The sequence below is a fragment of the Aquarana catesbeiana genome, linkage group LG04 (assembly GCF_042186555.1).
Source record: "Aquarana catesbeiana isolate 2022-GZ linkage group LG04, ASM4218655v1, whole genome shotgun sequence".
In the NCBI taxonomy this organism is placed as follows: domain Eukaryota; kingdom Metazoa; phylum Chordata; class Amphibia; order Anura; family Ranidae; genus Aquarana; species Aquarana catesbeiana.
The window spans coordinates 547,189,071-547,211,053 of record NC_133327.1 but is presented as its reverse complement, the minus strand read 5'-3'; the positions used below and the strand labels follow the sequence as shown (position 1 = coordinate 547,211,053).

General features: G+C 40.5%; 1 protein-coding gene across 2 annotated transcripts in view; it reads right to left on the bottom strand.

Annotated features, from left to right (window-relative positions):
• Positions 1 to 21,983, bottom strand: part of TFB1M (transcription factor B1, mitochondrial) — a 117,444-nt gene that overhangs the window by 2,624 nt on the left and 92,837 nt on the right. For both annotated transcript variants that reach the window (XM_073627921.1, XM_073627920.1), the window contains exon 7: positions 1,525 to 1,652. In XM_073627921.1, coding sequence (XP_073484022.1) covers positions 1,525 to 1,652 — 128 coding nt within the window. The remainder of the gene's footprint in view (positions 1 to 1,524; positions 1,653 to 21,983) is intronic.

The following is a 21,983-nucleotide window of genomic DNA, read 5'->3' as shown; positions in this document are numbered from 1 at the left end:
TAGGGGACATTTTAAACCTCCTTCCCCATCATTGGTGGTCACTGGTGCTTTAAACCTCCCTTCAAAAACAATTCAACACTGGCTCGATTGACTTCCTTCATTGTGACCAGAAGGGGCGGGCTCCTAAATGTAAATAGTACTGTTTACTTTGGGATCTCTGTGATTGTCCATCACAAGAAGAGCCAATCTTATTGGCTCTGTGCTTTCAGCGTAAGACCTCTGCTGTCCAATAAGCGTTCACTTTGAAAAACAATTCCCCCTAATGGGCAATTTAGCACAATGGCTGGGGGAAAGGGGTGGATAAAGAATTCTTACAATTAAAAAAAAAGTTTTAATACAGTGTATTTCTATTTTATTCCTTGAATACCCTTTGTTAACTCTACTCTAGCTGCAATTTATTTTTTTCATTCCATTTGTTTGTTACTTTTTTTTAGTTTGCATAAATAGAAACTGCACAAAACTTAAAGTGGTTGTAAACCTCATATGCAGCAGTTCTCAAATACATGCACCATTTTATAGTATGTTCAATAAAAATCCACAGAAAACACACTAGTGCAACATTTACAGCATGCACGGTGCTGGAAGTGTGCATGCACCTCATTCCCCACTGGGAGATGGGGTATACAGCTGGGAAGGGGGAGTCAGTGATGTCATGACTCCGCCTCTCACAGACTGGGGATTTTCAGAGAGCTGTGACAGGCGCAAAGATGAAAATACTGCGGTAAAAATACAGCTCTTTGGATTTTTATTGAACATACTATAAAATGGTGCATGCATTTGAGAACTTATGCATATGAGGCTTTTTTTGTTTTGTTTTTTGCATGTGTCAGATTTTTTTTCAGTGCCAAAATGGGGAGGCTTACAGGATGAAAGGCTGCTCGTTTTCCTGCCAGACTGTGTACAAATGTATTGTGCTGCTTTACTGAGTTAGCTAAAATGCTCAGTTTACAACCCATTTTTCCATTTGCAAACAACTTTGCCATGCTTTGTTCTAAAAATATCATTTTTGTGTCATTTTCAATGGGACAAATTGTAGATAGAAAATGTATATTTTTTTAAAGAAAATCACTTTTTTATTTTTAAAATGAACAGGTCAAAATCTAAAAAAAATTTATTTGTTACATCTTATTGTCCATAGTTTACACAATAAATGAGCAGCACAACATTGCCAAACTAAAGCCTAGTTTGGCCCCAAAAAACATGTATGTGTTTCATTGTTATCTTATGAAATTAAAACATTATCACCAACAGGCCTATGGCAATGTAAAAACTACTCTAGTCCATAAGGGGTATGCAAGTATGAGACCATAAGTGGATGAAATGCATTACGCTTTTTTGTTTATCTTTACTTTATTACCATTTTATACCTGCAATTGCCAATTAACAGACTAGCCTTAGGGCTGTAGAATATGCAGTGTAAAAGAGGAAATGATCAGGTGAATGACAAACTAAACTATATAAAAAGACTTTTTTAAAAATCTAAAGAAAAACTAAAACACAGACACAGACACAGGCAAAACTTACGAAAGTCCATGGTGGCAGTGCTTTCTTCTGTACTGGAAAACACTCTGGACTACCTTTTCTACAAGTTTGAATGGCTGCTCAATTTTTGGCTGTATTAAGGGTGTAAAATGTACAACCGCGACATCAACCTAGAAAGGAGGAAGAATATTTTATTTAAATTGGAATATGTTCATTTGTAAATTCAAAGTAAATACTAAAACATAGAAGGATGAATTAAACAATATACAGTGCATCCGGTAAAGTATTCACAGCACTTTACTTTTTCCACATTTTGTTATAGATTCAATTCATTATTTTCCTCAAAATTCTACAAACAATGCCTTATTCCAAAATGGATTCAATTCATTATTTTCCTCAAAATTCTACAAACAATATCCCATGATGACAACGTGAAAGAAGTTTATTTGAAATCTTTGCAAATTTATTAAAAATAAAAAATGAAATGATCTTCCCTCGATCGCTCAGTTTGGCTATGCTCATTGGGACCTTCAATGCTGCAGACATTTTTCTGTTCCCTTCCCCAGATCTGTGTCTCCATACAATCCTGTCTCATAGGGCTACAGACAATTCCTTGGACTTCATGGCTTGGTTTGTGCTCTGACATGCACTGTTAACTGTGGGACCTTATATGGACAGGTGTGTGCCTTTCCAAATCATGTCCAAATCAACTGAATTTACTACAGGTGGACTCCAATCAAGTTGTAGAAACATCTCAAGGGTGATCAGTGGAAACAGGGTGCACCTGAGCTCAATTTTGAATGTCATGGCAAAGGCTGTGAATACTTTGCAAAGATTTCAAACAAACTTCTTTCACAATGTCATTATGGGGCATTGTTTGTAGAATTTTGAGTAAAATAATGAATTTAATCCATTTTGGAATAAGGCATAACAAAATGTGGAAAAAGTGAAGCGCTGTGAATACTTTCCGGATGCACTGTAATGGTTACAGTATATCTGCCAAAATAGTCCAAGAGTGGCTCTAGGAGATATTCTGATGTAACTGCAGATAACAAGTAAATAGTATATTACATTTGAAGTTGCCTGTTATTATATTATAAAGTGGTATTATAATGCAGTATTTAAAATGATAATAAAAAGGTTTTATTTTAGTTATAGTTTGTAAAGTTTTCCCGTAAAATCATTTTCTTTGAATATAATTATTACAAGACACAGACTTCAACTAAATCAAGACCATAGGTTATATGTTGCCATGTTTTAGCAAGCAATGAGGGAAAAAAAACAACACCATGATAGAGGGATTTGGTGGCCTGCATCCAGTACTGTACTTCAAGAAATTTTGCTTTACAGGCAAGTCAAAAATCACAATTTCTTAAAGCGGAGTTCCACCCATTTAAAAATCAGCAGCTACAAAAAGTGTAGCTGCTGGCTTTTATTAAACAGACAATCACCTGGCCCATGGTCCAGTGATGCGGCCGCCCGAAGCCTCGCTTTTCTCCCCCTCCTCTCTGCGGCACCGGTATTGCAAGTGTGGGTGAGCCACGTTGCGCATTATGAATGGCCGGGCAATCTTCTGGGACTTGTAACATGCCCCAGAAGATTGCAGAGAGGGGGGAGAGGTGAACTTCCTTCCAGTGCCAGCAGAGGAAGTGGGAGCTGGGTACCAAAATGTGGCATGTCAGGGGGTCACGAGTACTTAAAGCGGAAGTTCCATTTCTGGGTAGAAATCAATTTAATCGTACAGTACAGAATGAATACTTCTAGTACAGAACAAATGCCAATAGGCTCAAAACAATCAGTTCCCCAACTTAAAGAACCCTCCACCTGATACTTAACAAATGTGTAAACAGAGGACCAGGTTGCAGCCTTGCAAATGTAATAAGCGGACGCGTGATGTTGAAATACCCAAGAGGTACTGACTAAATTATTCAAGTGAGCCTTAAAAAGGGAAATGAGAGTGATAACCTGCCTAATCCAACTAGAAATGGTAGAACAAAATGCAGGACATCTCTTGGGAGCACTGGCAAGGAGAACAAACAAATAATCTAAGGCTTGGATGGAAGCAGTAACCGAGAGGTAACACCCATACTGCATCTAAAAAGTGAAAATCTTTGTTGGATGCTTTGGAGCTAGGCAAAGAGAAGGCAGGGCAATTTCCTGTTTAAGGTGAAAGGGAGAAATTACCCTGGGAAAAAGGAGGCCCAAGGCCTCAAAACCACCCTGACTTTATGAAGAACAAGGAAGGGTTCATTACAGGATAACCTGCCAGTTCTGAAACCTCTCTCTCATAATGAGAAAATCTGCCTTATAAGTAAGGTTGGCCTAGGGAAATATCCAAAAATGGGCTTCAGAGTGGGCTTCTGTAGAGCCAAGAGGACCGCAATTAAGATCCGAAGGCAAGACCGATGCCCAAACAGGGTGGTGCAACGTGGTCAACCCCCTAAATGAAGGACTATACCAGTAAATGAGAGGTCTCTGATAGAGAATAGCCAAATTGTAAACCTGACCCTTCAGGTAAGTTTCGTCTGTGATGAAAGTTTGTGTCTCACACCATGTGAGCTGTGGAGACCTGCAGTGAAACTGGGTAAACATCACCACCTTGAAGAAAGACACCATGAGCCCCAGTATCATCATGTAAAATCGAACAAGTGGAAGTTTCATACAGTGCAGGGTTCAAACACGCATGGAGGGTCAATACTGTGGAAGAAACACCTGGATCATGTTCAAGACTAGGCCCAGGTACTTCCAGGCAGTGGTTGCTACTCAATTCAGACTTCAGGAGTTTGAGATACCACCCAAAGCTCTGAAGTGTCTTTATCATCCACCACATATGGCAGGGCAGAGTAATCCTTCAAGAGAAGGTCATCCATATATCCAATAATATGGATTCCTTGAAAGCACAGTAACACCAGGATTGGGGCAGAGCCCAAGGGACCATGGACAAGCCAAAGGAAAAATACACAAACTGAAGGTACTGCTTTCACACTGCAAATCACAGGAACCACTGATTCGAGGTAAACATGGTGATATGTAAATACCTTTATGTCCATCGATGCTCAAAACTTTCCTTATTACAATGATGTGATTACAGACCAGCCTGAATTGATATGGAACTTTTAGACCTGCAAGAATTTGTTGAGAACCTTTAAAACTAAGACAGGGCAAATGCCCTATTGTGCTTCGAGCTCCTAAACAGGTTTAAATAAAAGCCCTTAAAAATGATATTTTAAGGGAACTGGGACAATCACTCATGTAGAGTGATGTTGCTGCAAAGCAGTCTGCGGGTCCCACAATCTCATTGGAGAGGCATGAAGGTCTGAGGGCATAATGTGTGGACAAGGGAGGGAGTGAAATTCCCGCTTGTATCCCTGGGATATTCCAGATTCAAAGATCTGACTTGCCTCATGGGTGTCCCATCGTTCTGAGGACTTGGCTAGCTTGGACATGCAGAAGTGCAGGCAGACTTGGCCTTTAAAAGCAGAGGTTCCAGAGGGACAAAAGAAACACTTCTGAAAACCAGAAGCCGCTGATTTTGCCATGGGCACCTTAGTTTTCTTTTTACTGGGTAAGAGAATACATTTCTTCCATTTCTTTCCTTTTTGTCTGTTAACAGACTACTGAAAATATTATATTGGTTTGTCAGGATCGAAGAAAAAGTAACTGCTCATTCAGCCAAAAATCTTGTGAGCTTTTACTAGCCCAGGGGTGGAGAATAAAGGAAGGTACCAGTAAGCATTCTGGTGGATTACAATAAGTTGAACAACGACAAAGGGGATGCTGGCTGTCAGTGCTTATGTCTTCTGTGTCAGTAAAAAAAAACAGAAGCAGAATTATCAGGAGAACCCCAAATAACCTCATTATAGCCCTGTGTGTGTACTATCCGGCCACCTGTATGGAAGGAGTCTTCAGGGCTTGGATTACACCGGCATGGATCGCCAATCCCCTGGACCCATAAAGCGCTGTACTGTTGTACCAAGGGTAAGTCCAGTACTGAAGGCACTGTTACAGGCTGGTCTCCATGTCTATCATGGTAGGAATCCCAGAGGCATTGCTGAGGTGCGAATGATCTGGAAGCTGCAACAATTTGCCATATTTGCCAGCTGTAGATGCAGCTAGGTAAAGAGAAAATTTATCTGTGTGAAGAACCAAGTGTAGTCTGCGCAGTCTTCCAGGTATACATAAGAATATTAGACCAGAAACCAGCTCTCAGTAGAGAGAGGTTGTCCATACCTTTAGGACACTAGAAAAAACCCCGTAGATTGCTGAGAGTGGGAGGGTTTTTTTGGCTGTCCCAAAAAATTTGGTGGCGGCATATAACCCATGCTCTTTATTAAGGGAAGCCTGTGTCCTGTACTGTATGATTAAGCAAACCGTACTTCATAAATACAATAAAGCTACTAGGTGGTATGCTCAGCATAAATATGGCTGTTTCACAAGCTAGACATGCCCCCTGTCTCCACCTTACCCACACCTTCTGCCTTGTCACTAAAGTGGACATTTCAGGAATAGGTTGTTCTTTTAGAAAACATAACAACCCCATAATCATAATCCTAGTGTTTAGGTTCTGCAGTAAATATGTATGCTTCTAGTGTGCGTTTAGCCATTTCCAGGCATTCCACCTTAACCTTGTGATCATATGTACTTAAAAGAACACTGCACCCCCTAGACCCAATTTTTTTTACCAATGTTACTTTTACTTGGGGAATCAGCCATACCTGGGAAGATATTAACAAAATCTGTACCACACCAGAAGTGTTTGCTGCCATTATGCTTGGACACAGTCCTGGAATATTTAAATCAGCACTAAATCCAAAAGCAAACGTTATATCACATTTTACCATTTCTTTTTTAGGGTTTTATTCTTCTACTTTCATCTAGCGATCTAGCCAGCAAGTCTGTTGTTTTTCAAAAGAACAAGCTCACCATGTATCAGTTACAGAGATGAGACAAACCATTTAACACTGGCAGGGGTTCTTACAATGATCAAATTTTATGTAAAACCTTTATCCCAAAAGGAGAAAAAAAAAAAAACGGTTTGCTGTAACTGCTTATTACGTATTAGCTGGAGTCTGGCTTTAATATGATAGATGTACTAGCAGATTTAAATACACTAACACTGCCCTTCCCCCTAGACAAACAATTCTGCTGTTGTGCTCCTTCATCTAGTGAGGGTACTCTAAGGCCCCTTTCACGCGAGGCGGACTCCGTTTCCACGGAGCCCGCCTCTGTCCGCCGGCTCAGCGGGAGATCAGTCCGTTGATCTCCACTGAGCCGGCAGATGACAGGTCCCTCTCTGCTCACTGAGCGGGGAGGGGCTTGTCAGGCGCCGCTGCCGCCTATGGAGGGATCGGATGAAAACGGACAGCATGTCCGTTTTCATCAGATCTCACCCGATCCGATAGCGACGGATCTGGACGTAGGGCCATCCGTCTGCTTTTAGCAGATCGGACCGGGTCGGATGTCAACGGACATGTCTCCGCTGACATCCGACGCTCCATAGGCTAACATGGAGCGCCCGTTCAGGTCCACCGTCAAAACTGACAGGTGGACCTGAACAGTCCGATCGTGTGAAAGGGGCCTAATACAGGTGGTGTGTTACTGGTCAGATCAAGTAAAAAACAAAACTAAAAATAAAATAAAATGGATGCAGCTACCACATGTAATGATGGGTAAGCTGCAATATAATACATTTTTGGTTCTGGGATTGAGGTAGACACCAAGCAGGATAGCTCAATTTTTAAATTTTACTGGAGAAATGGACCAATAACAATGAATTTGGACACAGCCCGCTAATATTTAATGTAAGGTAGACCCCAATCTGGGTTGCTTATTTTTATGATCCATCTGGAGTCTGAAATGGGAATCTCCACAAGCTTACTTTTAGAGGAACTATACAAATATATTTTTTAATCTTTAGCAACCTGAGGATTGCTTGTTTTCTGTTCCTAATAACATGCTATATTCAAATGTAAGCATTTATCTACTGTGTTTTATACAAGTTAGTTTTTAATGAGCTTTTAATTGATGACCTTTACCACCTCAACAATAAGGTTCAAAATAAAATGACATTTGCTTAAATTCTTTTATTCACTGTGGAATAAATTATGGTTCAACAACATAGAAACAAAGCAGAGGTGACGAGTGCTACAAAAAATTAAAAATAATTAGAAATCAATTATCACCATAAAAAAATATGCAGATAATGCCACTGCTAACAAAGCAATTGTCTACCAGCAAAGCAAAACTGCACTTGAAACGATCATGTAGCCTTGTAACCATGGCAACTGACAGATGAAAAAGCATTTTATCTGTGAAAAGACATTTAAAAAAAAAAAGATCGATCTGAGTCTATTTATTCGGCACGCACCTATTAAAAAAACATGCACACACAAAAACATTTTAAGAACATCCCTAGTTGTTCCGCAAAGAAATATGACGAGCAATCACGTGAAAGGTCATTATTAAACAGCCACTGTAATTAGTGACCAATTGAGTCCAGCTGTCTGTCTGCCTTACACAGCTGATGCACTTTCATAATAACTATTCTTTATAGATAAATGATAGGGCTAAAACGCAGAGCAAACGAAATACACAATATGTATATACAGCAGGTAAAATAAGTATTGAGTTCTTAAAGCGGGGGTCCACCTATCGTTTTTTTTTTTTTTGAGTTCATTCACAAACTTTTCTTCTCAGCATTACATACTCACATATTGTGTGTAATATGTCCGCCTGTGTCAGATTTTGTCGGAAAGAATAACTTATATTATTCACTGCAGGCGGTTTCCATCTTCATTGTGGGCATTTGAAGCCCACAAGCATTTATTTCCTGGATGTGGTGAATGCTGTGCTCCCAGCATTCACCGCTCGTTCCCGCACATGCTCAGTGGCATCCTGGGAAGCCTGAGACTAGCTCCCAGGAGTCTGGGAGAGGCTATAAACACGCCTACTCCCACGGGAGGAGAACCAGGAAGTGCAAAGAAGAATAGAAAAATAAAAGGTAATTACGGCGATTTAAATTTTTTAAAACGGCATGTCAGCATCTAGGCAAGGAAGAGAATACATACAGATATTGTTCAAAATTTGGGTGGAAACCCGCTTTAATACCGTGTATTGCCCCCTTTAACATCAATGACAGCTTGAAGTCTTTTGTGGTATTTGTGGATGAGGCTCTTTATCTTCTCAGATGGTAAAGCTACCCATTCCTCTTGGAGAAAAAGCCTTCAGTTCTTGTAAATAATTCTTGGGCTGTCTTGCATGAACTGCATGTTTGAGATCTCCTCAGAGTGGCTCAATGATATTGAGGTCAGGAGACTGAGGTGGCCACTCCAGAACCTTCACTTTATTCTGCTGCAGCCAATGACAGGTCGACTTGGCCTTGGGTTTTGGATCATTGTCATGTTGGTATGTCCAAGTACATCCCATGAGCAGCTTCCTGGCTGATGAATGCAAATGTTCCTCCAGTAATTTTTAATATAATACTGCATTCATCTTGTCGTCAATTCTGACCAAATTTCCTGTGCCTTTGTAGCGCACACATCCCCAAAACATCAGCGATCCACCTCTGTTTCACAGTAGGAATGGTGTACCATTCATCATAGGTCTGGTTGACTCCTTTCCCAATGTAGCGTTTAAGGTTGTGGCCAAAAAGCTCAATTTTTGTCTCATCACTCCAAATTACTTTGTGCCAGAATGTTTTTAGGCTTGTCTCTGTTCTGTTTGGCATATTATAAGCGGGATACTTTGTGGCATTTGCGTAGTAATGACTTTCTTCTGTCGACTCGACCATGCAGCCCATCTTTCTTCAAGTGCCTCCTTATTGTTCATCTTGAAACAGCCACACCACATGTTTTCAAAGAGCCCTGTATTTCACCTGAAGTTATTTGACGGGTTTTGAAAGCATCCCAAACAATTTTCCTGGCAGTTGTAGCTGAAATTTTAGTTGGTCTACCCGACCGTGGTTTTGTTTCAACAGAACCCCTCATTTTCCACTTCTTGATTAGCGTTTGAACACTGCTGATTGGCATTCTCAATTCCTTGGATATCTTTTTATATCCCTTTCCTGTTTTATACAGTTCAACTACCTTTTCCCGCAGATCCTTTGACAATTCTTTTACTTTCCCCATGACTCAGAATCCAGAAACGTCAGTGCAGCACTGGATGAAAGATGCAAGGGTCTGTCCGGAGTCCAGAAACTCATTTTATACACACACACTAATTACAAGCAAACAGATCACAGGTGAGGATCATTACCTTTAATACCCCTTTGTGTCAAATTGTGTGCATGTTATCAGGCCAAAATCACCAGGGTATGTAAATTTTTGATCAGGGTCATTTGGGTAGTTTCTGTTGTCATTATGATTTAAAAAGAGTAAACACGGTTGATTGATAATACATGGCTTCAGCCAAACACTAACCATGAGTGAAAGAAAAGTTTTTGTGTTATCATTCATACTCTCTGAAAAATGGCCAAGAAATCATAAATTCTGCCAGGGTATGTAAACTTATGAGCACAACTGTAATATATATATATAACCCTAACCCATAACCATAACCCTAACCCTAACCCTACCCCTACCCCTAACCCTAACCCTACCCCTAAACCCTAACCCTAAACCCTAACCCCTAACCCTAAACCCTAACCCTAAACCCTAACCCTAACCCTCATTACCTACAAAAAGATTTTTTTTGTTTTGTCCATCCAGTCCTCCTGAGATTTACACAGCTATGTCACCCAGCATATCCCTATCTGGCAGGACAGAAGACCGGATTTCTCTTTTTGCTGCAGTTTAGTTACACTTTCACATCTGGCTCCTCCCCCACCCTGTGATTGGACAGTGAAATGAGAAGCTGAACATTGATGAGATCATCGCTTATTCTGCTCTCCCCTCCTATTCCTATGCTGTTTATTAGCACATGGGCACTGCAGCACTAACTGGCGCCTTGTGCTGCGTCTCCCTCCCCCTGTCTAAGCTGCGCTGAATAGGTGATTGCAAGTGGTGGATACAAAGTCAAGTTCATGAGCTCGCACTGTTTGCATTAGTTAGTTTTTTGTAATAGTGTGTATCCAATTACCTGCAGATGGCTGTTTTTTTCAGAGATGGTTGCTTGATACTGCACTGAGTGGCTGTTTTCCATTGCGGAGAAGGTTGCTGCTGAGCAAAGTTGTGTCGCTTGCCTGCCCCCCCTCTGTCACAAAACTGATAATACTATTTTCCCACAAAGTTTTGCATTTTCTCAATTGGCAGTGGTGATCTAGTCATTCATCTGCTTCTCTTCCATTCACAGAATGTGAAGTATTGTGTGACAATATAGCATGAGTTCTGTGAAGGAAAGGGCAGAAGGGGGCAGGCGAGCAACTTTTCTCAGTAGCAGCGGTTGCTTTTAATCTTCACAGTGCCTCAAAAATACCAGTTGAAGAAGTATTCGGTGGCTAAGATGGAGGCATTAATAGGAAGATTTTTACCAGAGAAAGCAGCTTTAAAGAGTATCTAACCAATCACCCAAAAAAAAACAAAAAAAAAAAAAAAACACACACACACATTATATATATATATATTATTAACAACAACAACAACAACATTACCTGCTGGAGCATCAGGTGAACATAAAGAAAAAAACAACTTATGAAGTTAAAGGACAGGTTAGCTGTATATTTTACATTTTTGCTTTTTGGTTAAGGTACCCTTTAAGCCAAATACCCTTAATTCATTAAAAGAGGAAGGATGCATGTGTCTGGTTTACAACATCACTGGTTTCCAAATGTCTCCGAAATAGTAAATTGCTTCAAGTGGTTACCCTTAAAAAAAAAAAAAAAAAAATTGATCCTGCTCCTTTGAAGCATGCATAGCAGTACAGTGCTTGTGCTGTGCAATTTGGCCCTTTGTAGCATCTAAAATACATGGTTGATCCTGCCTGGTGCTGCCCACCCCTCTATAAACTGACCACGTTTATTGTGGCTTCTGAGCCCTGACACTGTGGTGCTTATGTGCCTCCTTCAGTCCGCTGTCTCTCCTCTGTCCTCTCTACCCCCTTCTTCTATGCCTGTCAGTTCATGTCAGTGGCTGCCCTTCCCCTCCTGCTGCTAAAATTACTTTTTAATTTTCATACAAACCCCAGTGTTTGATAATGTTATGTGCCCAGTGTAGAGTTTTATACCTTATTTCAGAGCGCCGCCACTCTCAGAACCCCTCCGCTGCAGCTGTGAGATCAGGGAGGAGAGCAGCGGGCAGTCACGCGAGCATCGAGCGGCACTCTGAAATAAGGTATAAAACTGCATTTTTTTTATAACGCACATACACTGGGCACATAACATTATCAAACACTGGGGATTTGCATGAAAATAAAGTGGCTTGGGGGGCAGGAGGCGGAGCCTAGCGGAGCAGACATGCATTGTTAGAGCTCCACACCGCTGAGGAGAGAAGAGAAGGACAAATCGGAGCCTGCAGGCTCAAAAGGTATCCATTTGAACCTTTTTGCCCCAGGGAACAAACTGTGAAAGTTTGGGCAGGAAATATGGTACTGGGAGGAAACCGTGGCAGAAATAAAAATCACCTCACAAAGAGCTCACAGGCACTCACTGCAGCTGAAGCAGCTCCAGTCACCTCACAAGATACAGCATCAGGGCGCTCTCACAGACAGAAAATGTCACAGCAAGACTCTCCATTTGAGTCAGATACAGAACAAATCCTCTCACAAACTTCTCCACAAGCCTCCTCAGTATCCCCAGTAATATTATTACAATTTGAAAAGATGCTTCATAAGGCTTTAAAACAAACCTCAGACCAAATAACAAAAAGCCTAACCAAAGAAATAAGAGAGCTGGGAAACCGCACCGCAGCCTTAGAAATAAAAATGGATGAAATTGAAATTACAACCCAAGAAAATATAACAGAATTGGAACAATTAAAAAAAGAGAATTTAATACTTCAAACTAAGCTCGAAGATTACGAAAATAGAGCCAGACGTTCAAACTTGCGCATAAGGGGAATACCTGAAACTGTGACAGACCTGCAATCTACTATTACTGCTCTATTACAAGAACTAAAGCCAGATATCCCTGTTGAACGTTTAGAACTGGACAGAGTACACAGAGCCCTCACAGCCAAAAAGAAAGATGGACCCCCACGTGATATAATCACAAAATTTCATTATTACAGAACGAAAGAACAAATACTAATTGCTGCAAGAGAAAAAAAGGAACTTAATTTTCAAGGACACAATTATCAAATTTTTGCTGACCTATCCCAACTTACTATTACTAAAAGACGATCCATGAAACCCCAACTAATGGAACTGCAACGCCACAACATTATGTATCAATGGGGCTTCCCCTTTTCAGTCAGATTTAACTACCAAGGTACAATTTACAGAAGCAGATCAGCAGATGAACTACAACAAACCCTTTTAAAATTAAATCTGACAGAACCCACAAGCAGCAACACTCCCACACGCAGAAGAGTGGCATCATCTTCACCTTCAGACAGCACCCAGAAAATTTCAGAACAAAATGTGAATCATCATTCTCACAAAAGAGGCCGTTATGCCACATCATCCATGGACCAAGAAGATTCAATGGACTGACATCCTAATTCCTGATATCTCTTCATTTATTATACTAAGAGATGGTTCTCTATAAAAACCTATATTTATAACTGAATGTAACTGCATTCTGATAGTCACACACTGTGTGGGATCATGTTACATTCCAGTTATATTTCTTATTACTTCTGATTTATATAGCCTTAGAATATATAAGTGAAATAAGGAAATTCTTGTTCAGTTATATATTATCAGGTAATAACAATAGATTTATTACTTTTTAGGACAAATATGTTCAATAATCCAGAAGTAATGGAAGCTTTTTCTTTCTTTTCTTAAAACAAATATATTATTACCTAACTAGTTCCTAGAATTATGTTTTTGTTTATTCTAATCTGAAGCAATACAACCTCAATTTTATGAGTTAACATATCTAAACAGTTACATATGAATAAAATATGTAATTGTTTACTCTAAAAGGGTTAAAATCCCAAAATAATTCAAACTATCTTCATCAATACCAAAGTTATAAACAGTACCTTTCTAACTGAATTATTTAGCCTAGGGCAAGACTAACCATATACAACCACCCTGGAATAAATAATTTCAACAAAAACAATATTCTGCACTCCAATTAAAAATCATTTTGATGTCTTTTCACATAGCACTTCTCTCCTGTAAGCGGAAGATCCGTGTACCCCCATTAGCCCTCCTCATTCTCCCAACCATATTATGTGGGAGTGTGACGAAGGCACTTATTCCCCTGAGAGAGATATTTATTCTCTTTCACGGGTAAATTGTGATTACTTGCAAAAAATAATTTATACAATGTATCATCTAATCTCATATGTTTTTTGTTTACTCTTTATTCCAGAATTCACTGGTTTCTTTTCTATCTATTCATCTCTTCAGTCCACACAGGTTGATCTGCGCAGTCAGCTCTGCATAACAAAAAGTAAGTCAAAACTATTTGATCTATTGCCATGGCACCACTGAATATACTTTCCCTGAATGTTCAGGGAATAAATGTCCCTCAAAAAAGGACCAAAGCCTTCCGTACTTTCCATAACAAGAAGGCTCACATAGTATGCCTCCAAGAAACACACTTCACCAAAGATTCTACTCCAAAATATATTTCTCCTTTTTATCAACAAATTTACACGGCTTCTGCCTGTACCAAGCAAAGGGGAACTCTAATTGCATTTCACCGATCCACACCATTCACCTTATCATCAGAAATTAAAGACCCAGAAGGTAGATACCTGATACTCATGGGTTATATAATGGATACAGCAATCACGGTGATTTCCTACTACGCTCCTAACAAACAACCTACACCATTCCTCTCACATATATTACAAGTGATTAATACACACAAAATAGGAAGAGTGATAATGTGTGGGGATTCGAACCAGGTCCTCCTCCCATTTCTAGATAAATCACCTTTTACACCATCCAAAATAAACTCTAGATTACCTTTTTCTCAACTTCTTTCCAAATACAATCTGGTAGATTCGTGGAGAGAAAGTAACCCAATGAAAAAGAAATTCACTTATTTCTCGCACCCTCATCAAACCTTCACCAGAATAGATCATATTTTTCTAACAATAGGAATGATACCAGAAATTATTGCATCAGATATAATTCCGATTCCGTGGTCTGACCATAATGCAGTATACACTACTATAGCCTCAGCCATACCAAAAGCGCATGACCCAACGTGGTACTTACCGGACATAATGCTCAAACACCCACTACATCAGATGGCCATTGAACAAGCTTTAAAGGAATACATATCAATTAATAATACAACAGACATCTCCCCAATAACACTGTGGGAAGCTCATAAGCCTGTCTTGCGTTGTACAATACAAAGACAAATGGCACTATTTAAACGGGAACGCAAAAATCTAGCAAAAAAACTAGAACTCAATTTTAATGCAGCCTACATATCATTTCAAGATAATCCATCTCAGAGTACAAAATCTCATCTGGAAAAATCTAGATTGGAATACGATCTATTTCTCACTGAGTCAGTTGATAAATCCCTCAAACGCTCCAAACACAATTTCTACATGAATACAAACAAACCAGGTACATATTTGGCTCGGGCATTAAATTCAACTAACAAATCTTTCAAACCAATACGTTTGAAAGTATCAAAAAATGTTTACACTTGTAATCCAGTTAAAATAGTCCATAAATTTCACTCACATCTCGCAACTTTATACAAGACAAACAATGAATTTAATCCTACAGAGGCTGAATCCTTCTTCTCAAAAATAACCTTACCTGAGTTATCTCAGAATCAAAAAAGCAGTTTGGATGAGCCTATAACTATAGATGAGGTTGCGAACGCCATAAAAGACCTAAAACTTAACAAAAGACCAGGCCCAGACGGCTACTCGGCTTTATACTATAAAAAATTCTCAGAAATACTCTCTCCCATTCTCACTGAAACTTTTAACAAACTTCTAGATGGACATTCTTTTCGGCAAGAAACACTAATGGCAATTGTTTGTATGATCCCAAAACCCTTTTCTGATGAAACTTCCTGTGTGAATTATCGGCCTATCTCTCTGTTAAACCTCGATATTAAATTATTAGCAAAAATAATAGCAAAACGCCTCAATAGCATTATAGGAAAATTAATACATAGAGATCAAGTAGGCTTCATGCCAAATAGACAGGCAGGCGATAATATACGCAGGGCAGTGTTATTGGCACATATTGCTAAAAAACGGAAAATCCCTTTATGTTTTCTATCTCTCGATATTAAGAGGGCATTTGACACAGTATCCTGGCAATATATGCAATATTCATTACAAAAATGGGGTTTTGGACCCCACTTTTTAACATGGATCAAAGCATTATATAATAAACCCAAAGCCTATATAAAATATGCTGGATACAAATCTGAAGCCTTTAATATCGAAAGAGGTACCCGACAGGGTTGCCCATTATCTCCCTTATTATTTGCCCTTATACTCGAACCCATGGCCCAATACATCAGAACAAACCAAACCATAACTGGCATTGAAGTAGGACACAAATTATGTATATTTGCAGACGATATATTACTTTTTCTATCATCACCACAGGTCTCTGGTCCTAACTTAATACCAGCTCTTGATGGATTTGCAGCCCTATCCGGCCTTATGATTAATCCTAAGAAATGCCTAGTGCTTTATATTTCACTCACAAACATGGAATTGATCCCGGCTAGGGCTGCACTCCCATTCACATGGGCAGAAAAATCAATCCCATATCTTGGAATTAATTTAACAGCATCTCATTCTGACTTATTCTCAACCAATTATCCTCCTGTATTAAGACAGATCACAAATCTAATAAAACAATGGTCGAACTTCCTTTATCCTGGATAGGGAAGATTAATGCAATCAAAATGACTATTCTACCCAAATTGCTTCATCTATTCAGAGTCCTCCCTATTCCAATTCCTTCCTATTTTTTGAGAATAGTACAAAAAAGAGCAACTTCGTTTATATGGGGCTCTTCTAAACCACGTATACCTATACACACACTACATCTTCCTAAAAATAAAGGAGGCCTGGGATACCCTAATTTTACTAACTACTACAGAGCAGCACATTTGGCCAGTTTGTCCAAATACCATGCAGGTGAGAGCTCGCATGAAGGTGGTTAGTTCTTGCGGGGAGGAGCTGAGACAGCCACAGAGGGACCCCAGAACACCAGGTGCAAAACCGAGCTGCACAGTGGAGGTAAGTATAACATGTTTGTTTGTTATTATTTTTTTTTCTTTTAAATTGCCTTTACAACCTCTTTAATTAAATCTAGTCCAAGCTTTTGAACATCTGAATATAGAAAGAAATTTGTTCTTGTAAGTCACATCTTATTGCCATGCTTATGCACAAAGATCTGTGTCAGACCAATGCACTCTCAGTAATAGATGTTTTCCTTTATTTCTTCCTACAGTTTTAATAGATGTAAAAACTGTCGATGAATATGGTTGAAGTGGTCATGTTCAAAAAATATGGAGATTGTTTATTACATAAGTAAAAAAAAAAAAAACACACACACATGTAGAAGGAAAATAAAAACCATATTAGATTAAGAAACAGTGGAGCAGTTACTGCCACTTAATTCTTGTGCTCTAGTGAATTCTGTGGGTGGGTTTGGCAGAGGAGGAAAGGAATTCCAACAAGAGAGAGGCACAGAAAAACTTTCAGTTCTTTTAGGCAGTTATGTTTTGCTATTTCCATACTTCGTAGGTGTGGATTAAGATTTCCTGTTTTGCCTACTTGTATTTAACATCATATAATGCAAACTATAAGGGATCACAATCAAAACGTTTAAAAAAAACCCAATTACATTTGGTGTCTTGGATTTCAATGATATCAGAGGACCTACAGAAAGGTAGAATGTTGACACCCATCATTTCCTGCTTAATCCAAAAATGAAAGACTAGTTAATGGGGGACTATTATAGTTTGCAGTTCATTATTATGCATTTATGCCCAATATGCACACACACACACATATTAGTTGGAATACTGGCCACATGTAGTGATGAATGTTGAATACAAAAACTTAATAAAATGGGCATTTTAATATGCATTAAACAGGATCAGTTTAAGAAAAGATTTTAAATCAGTGCCAAGTGTATGCAAGGGTCCTATTAAGGCTGTAAAGTGATATTTGTATTGATTAAAGTACACACCTGGTAGGAGCTGAATATTTCCATGAGTTTTTGTCACAAAGGCTGTGTGGCACTGGAGCAAGGATGAAGGTAAGGTAAGGGGTTGTCTTTTGAAATTACATTGTACTGCAAAACTCTATATACAGCATATACTGTACAACATTAGCAAAAACAAACAGCCTTGTATGTTTTAACCACTAGGCGCCCACACTATAGCTGAAAGATGGCTACAGCGCGGCGCTCAATTGCAGGGAAGGGTGTCCCTGGACGTCCTCCTGTTTACTCATTCCCTGCGCGCCGCCACGGGCTCGGTTTGGGGAAAAGCTGTGTTGGCCGTGTCCCTTGGACACAGCCACTCACAGATCGTGCTAAATGGCCAATCACAGCGGCCATTTAGCACTCGATCGGTGTGTCCAATGAGGGATGAATATGCACTCTCCTTGTGTTGTGATTATGCAATAAATTACACGTTTGGACGATATCTACGTCATTCCATGGCGTGCTGGCATATATATTCATTGTGACTTGAACCAGTATCCAGCTGGACAAAAGTGCGAAAACTGGACCATGTTGCCGCCTTGCAAATTTGTGCAGGGGTGGCACCAGCTCTTTCTGCCCTAGTGGCTGCAAGCGCTCTGGTTGAATGTGCACAAATTCCAGCTGGCGGGGACAAACCCGCATGTGAGTATGCTTCCAGGATGGATAAATTCAGCCATCTGGCTATTGATCCCTTATAAGCTTGGCTTGCCCGAAAAAAGAATAAAGAGTCTGAACATCTAAAGTCTTTTGTTTATTTCCAGATAACGTAACAAACATCTAACATATGAAAAAAGATTTCCTTCTCCCCCAAAGGGTTAGCACAGAAGGTTGGGAGAACAATATCCTGAGAACGATTATGCACGGAGGCTACTTTAGGTAAGAATTTTGGATCTGTCCTAAGGATGACTGACAGGGAACACTGATAGATAAGGCTCCCTAATCGACAGAGCGTGTAGCTCGCTGATCCTGCATGCTGACGTAATGGTGATCAGAAAAACAGCTTTAAGAGTGAGACATCTGAGTGATGCTTCTTCCAGAGGTTCAAACGGACTCTTAGCTAGAGATTACAGGACTACGGACAATCCTATTTTGGGAAACTTTTGATCTGCACTGGTCTTGATCTCGTAAGAGCCTTAAAAACCTAACTACTAGAGGCTCGGAGGCAAGGAATCTTTCCAGGAAGACTGCTAGCACAGCAACCTGTACCTTCAAGGTACTGACTGCTAGTCCTTCATCTGCCCCTCTTGTAAAAACTCTAATATAGACACGAGTTTCTTCGTGTCTTGACTAGATGATATGCACCAAGAATTATAGACCTTCCAGACCTTCGTATAGATGGCTCTAGTTATCTCCTTTCTGCTTGATAGCAATGTTGTAACCAGACGGTCTGAAAACCCCTTATTCTTTAGGAGCTGCTCTTCAGATACCATGCTGCCAGGGACAGCCTGGCTACTTATGGGTGATTTACTGGGCCTTGGATTAGCAAATCCTGTCCGAGAGGCAGATGCCAAAAAGGTCTGGTCGCCATTCCCAGAATGGTTGAAAACCAGGCTCTTTTTGGCCAAAAGGATTAGAATGACCGGTACCCCTTCCTGTTGAATCTTCTTTAACACCAGTGGAGTTAAATGGAATGGGGGGGGGGGATAATAATAATAATAAAAAGCGTAACAAAGGCAAAATCTCCATGGATGTGCCAGGGCATCCGTCCCTAGGGACCCATCAAGATTGTTTAGGGAAAAGAATTAAGGAACTTGTGTATTTTCCTTTGCGGCGAACTAGTCCACCTCTGGTTGTCCCCACATACTGGAACTCATCACAAAGATCTCTGGATTCAGTGACCATTCTGCTTCCTGAATGAGGTACCCGCTTAGGAAATGCGCCACTCTGTTCAGAGTTCCCTTTAGGTGGATCGCTGACAAGGATAGCAAATGTTTCTCTGCCCAGAGAGGAATCTCTGTTGCCAATGCTTGTAAGGGCCTGCTCCTTGTGCCCCGTCTGTTTAGATAAGCCACAGCCATGGCGTTGTCTGTCAACACCTGAACATAGTGAGTTTGGAGATCCTGAGCAAATAATCGCTAGAGCTAAAGTGATTGCTTTCAACACTCTCCAATTCGAGGATCTTACCGCCACCTTCTTGGACCAACTTCCCTTGGCAAAATTTTCTCCTAGGTGAGGCTAGTGTAGTGTTGCCCACTGAATAGCTGGCATGGTCGAGGTCGGAACTCCTAGAGCTGACATTACACTTTTTACCGTTGTCGGCTGATTTGCTGATTTGCCTGCAGCATAGACACTGTACTCCCTCTTTTGCTGAGGGAGAAAAATTTTCTGTTCTATCGAGTTGATTTGATATCCCAGAAACTGAACATTTTGGGTCAAATTCAGAGAAGATTCCTGGAGGTTCACAATCCATCCTAGAGACAAAAAAAGTAGATTGTCTAAATAGGGAATTACTGAGATTCCCTGAAGACGAAGTGGTGCTAGTGCTTCCAACATTACTTTGGTAAATATCTGTGGTGCGGATGATAGACCGAACGGTAGGACCTTGAACTTTAACTGTTGAACCTGGTCCTCCATCTTCACTGCCAACCTGAAAAATTTCTGAGACTGGGGTGAGATGGAGACATGCATGTATGCATCTCTTAAATCTATTGACGCCATAAAACATACTGGGGTCAACAGATTTCTGACTGAAAAAATAGTCCATCCTGAACCTGCTGTACTTGATGAATCCGTTTAGGGGCTTTAGGTTGAGGACCAGTCGGAATTTTCCTGTTAGCTTCTTCACCATATATGTGAGAATAGAAACCCTGTTGTCGTTCTCCTGGTGGTACTTGGACCAATACACCCTGTTGCATCAGATCCCTTAGAAGGAACTTCATGGCCAAGGCTTTTACTGGATCCTTTGGAGTATTCATCACAAGAAATCTTCTTGGGGGGGATTCCGTAAACTCTATTGCGTAGCCTAGAGAGAAAATGGTCAAGGCGAACTGATTTGCTGTTATACTTGACCACTGTGGAAGGGAATTCTGGAGTCTTCCCCCCCACCCAAAGGCTTGAGTCATTGTGACTTTTCGGCCTGCGTAGGAGGATGCAAGTCCGCCTTTTCCCTTAGGTTTTTGCACAGACCAATTCTTCCTCCTTCCCTGGGACTTATTGTCCTAGTCTTGAGCTTTTTGAGGTCGAAAAAGACGCTTTGGGAGTTGCTTTTTCTTCTTGATCGGAAATTACTTCTTCTTGTCTGATGTCCTGTCTAGGATGGTATCTAGATCAGGACCAAAGAGAAGATAGCCTGAAAAGGGAATTTCACAGAGCTTACTCTGAGATGACGCATCACCTGGCCATGTCTTCAGCCACAATGCTCTTCTTGCTGAATTTGCCAAGGCTGCTGATCTAGCCGACATTCGATTTGCTTCGGCCGAAGCACCGGCAATATAGGATACACCAGAGGACATGGTAGTGAAGGAATCCAATATCCCCTGTTCGGGTGAATCCGCCACAATATGAGCTTTGGAGCTGGTTAACCCAGTACTCCAGGTTTCTAGCTACACATGTCATAGCCATGGATCAACTGCCAAGATCTTTTGAGCAAAAGATCCATTTTTTTATCCATCGGATCCCTTAGGATCCCCATGTCTTCAAAGGCTGGGTCAGTGGACCTAGAGACTTGGGAAAAGGCAGCGTCGAGTTTGTGGACCTTGTTCCATACTGCAGAATGATCCTCTTCAAAAAGGGAAGCACCTCTTGTGAGCTTTTGTGAAAAAAGGCTTTTTTTCCGGTTCTTGCCATTCCTTTTTTATGGAACACGAAATGACAGAATGTACCGGAAACGTATGCCCCTTAGGCTCACTTAGACCAGCATACATACGGTCATGAAGTGTTAGCTCCTTCTCTTCACCAAGGCCAAGAGTAACATGTATAGCTCTTAAAAGCCCATCAACCTCTTCTAGGGATAGTTTGAACTTGCAGGGGGCCACTTCCACTCCTTCACCCTCTTCCTTTCCTGAACTGCCATTGGAAGGCGTGGGGGACGGTCTTTCCCTGGTAGGAGGACCTTCTGATAGAGTCTCTAACACCGGGACTGAAAGCGAACCCTGGGAAGACTCAGATGTGGAGGGCTGGCTAACAGCCGGATTAGCCAACGAATCATGGATCGATTCAATTGTGGCATACAGCTCCTTTCTTTACTGAGGCAACCAAGTCATCACAGACAGAAGCAGATTCCTTGATCAAAGAGGAAACAA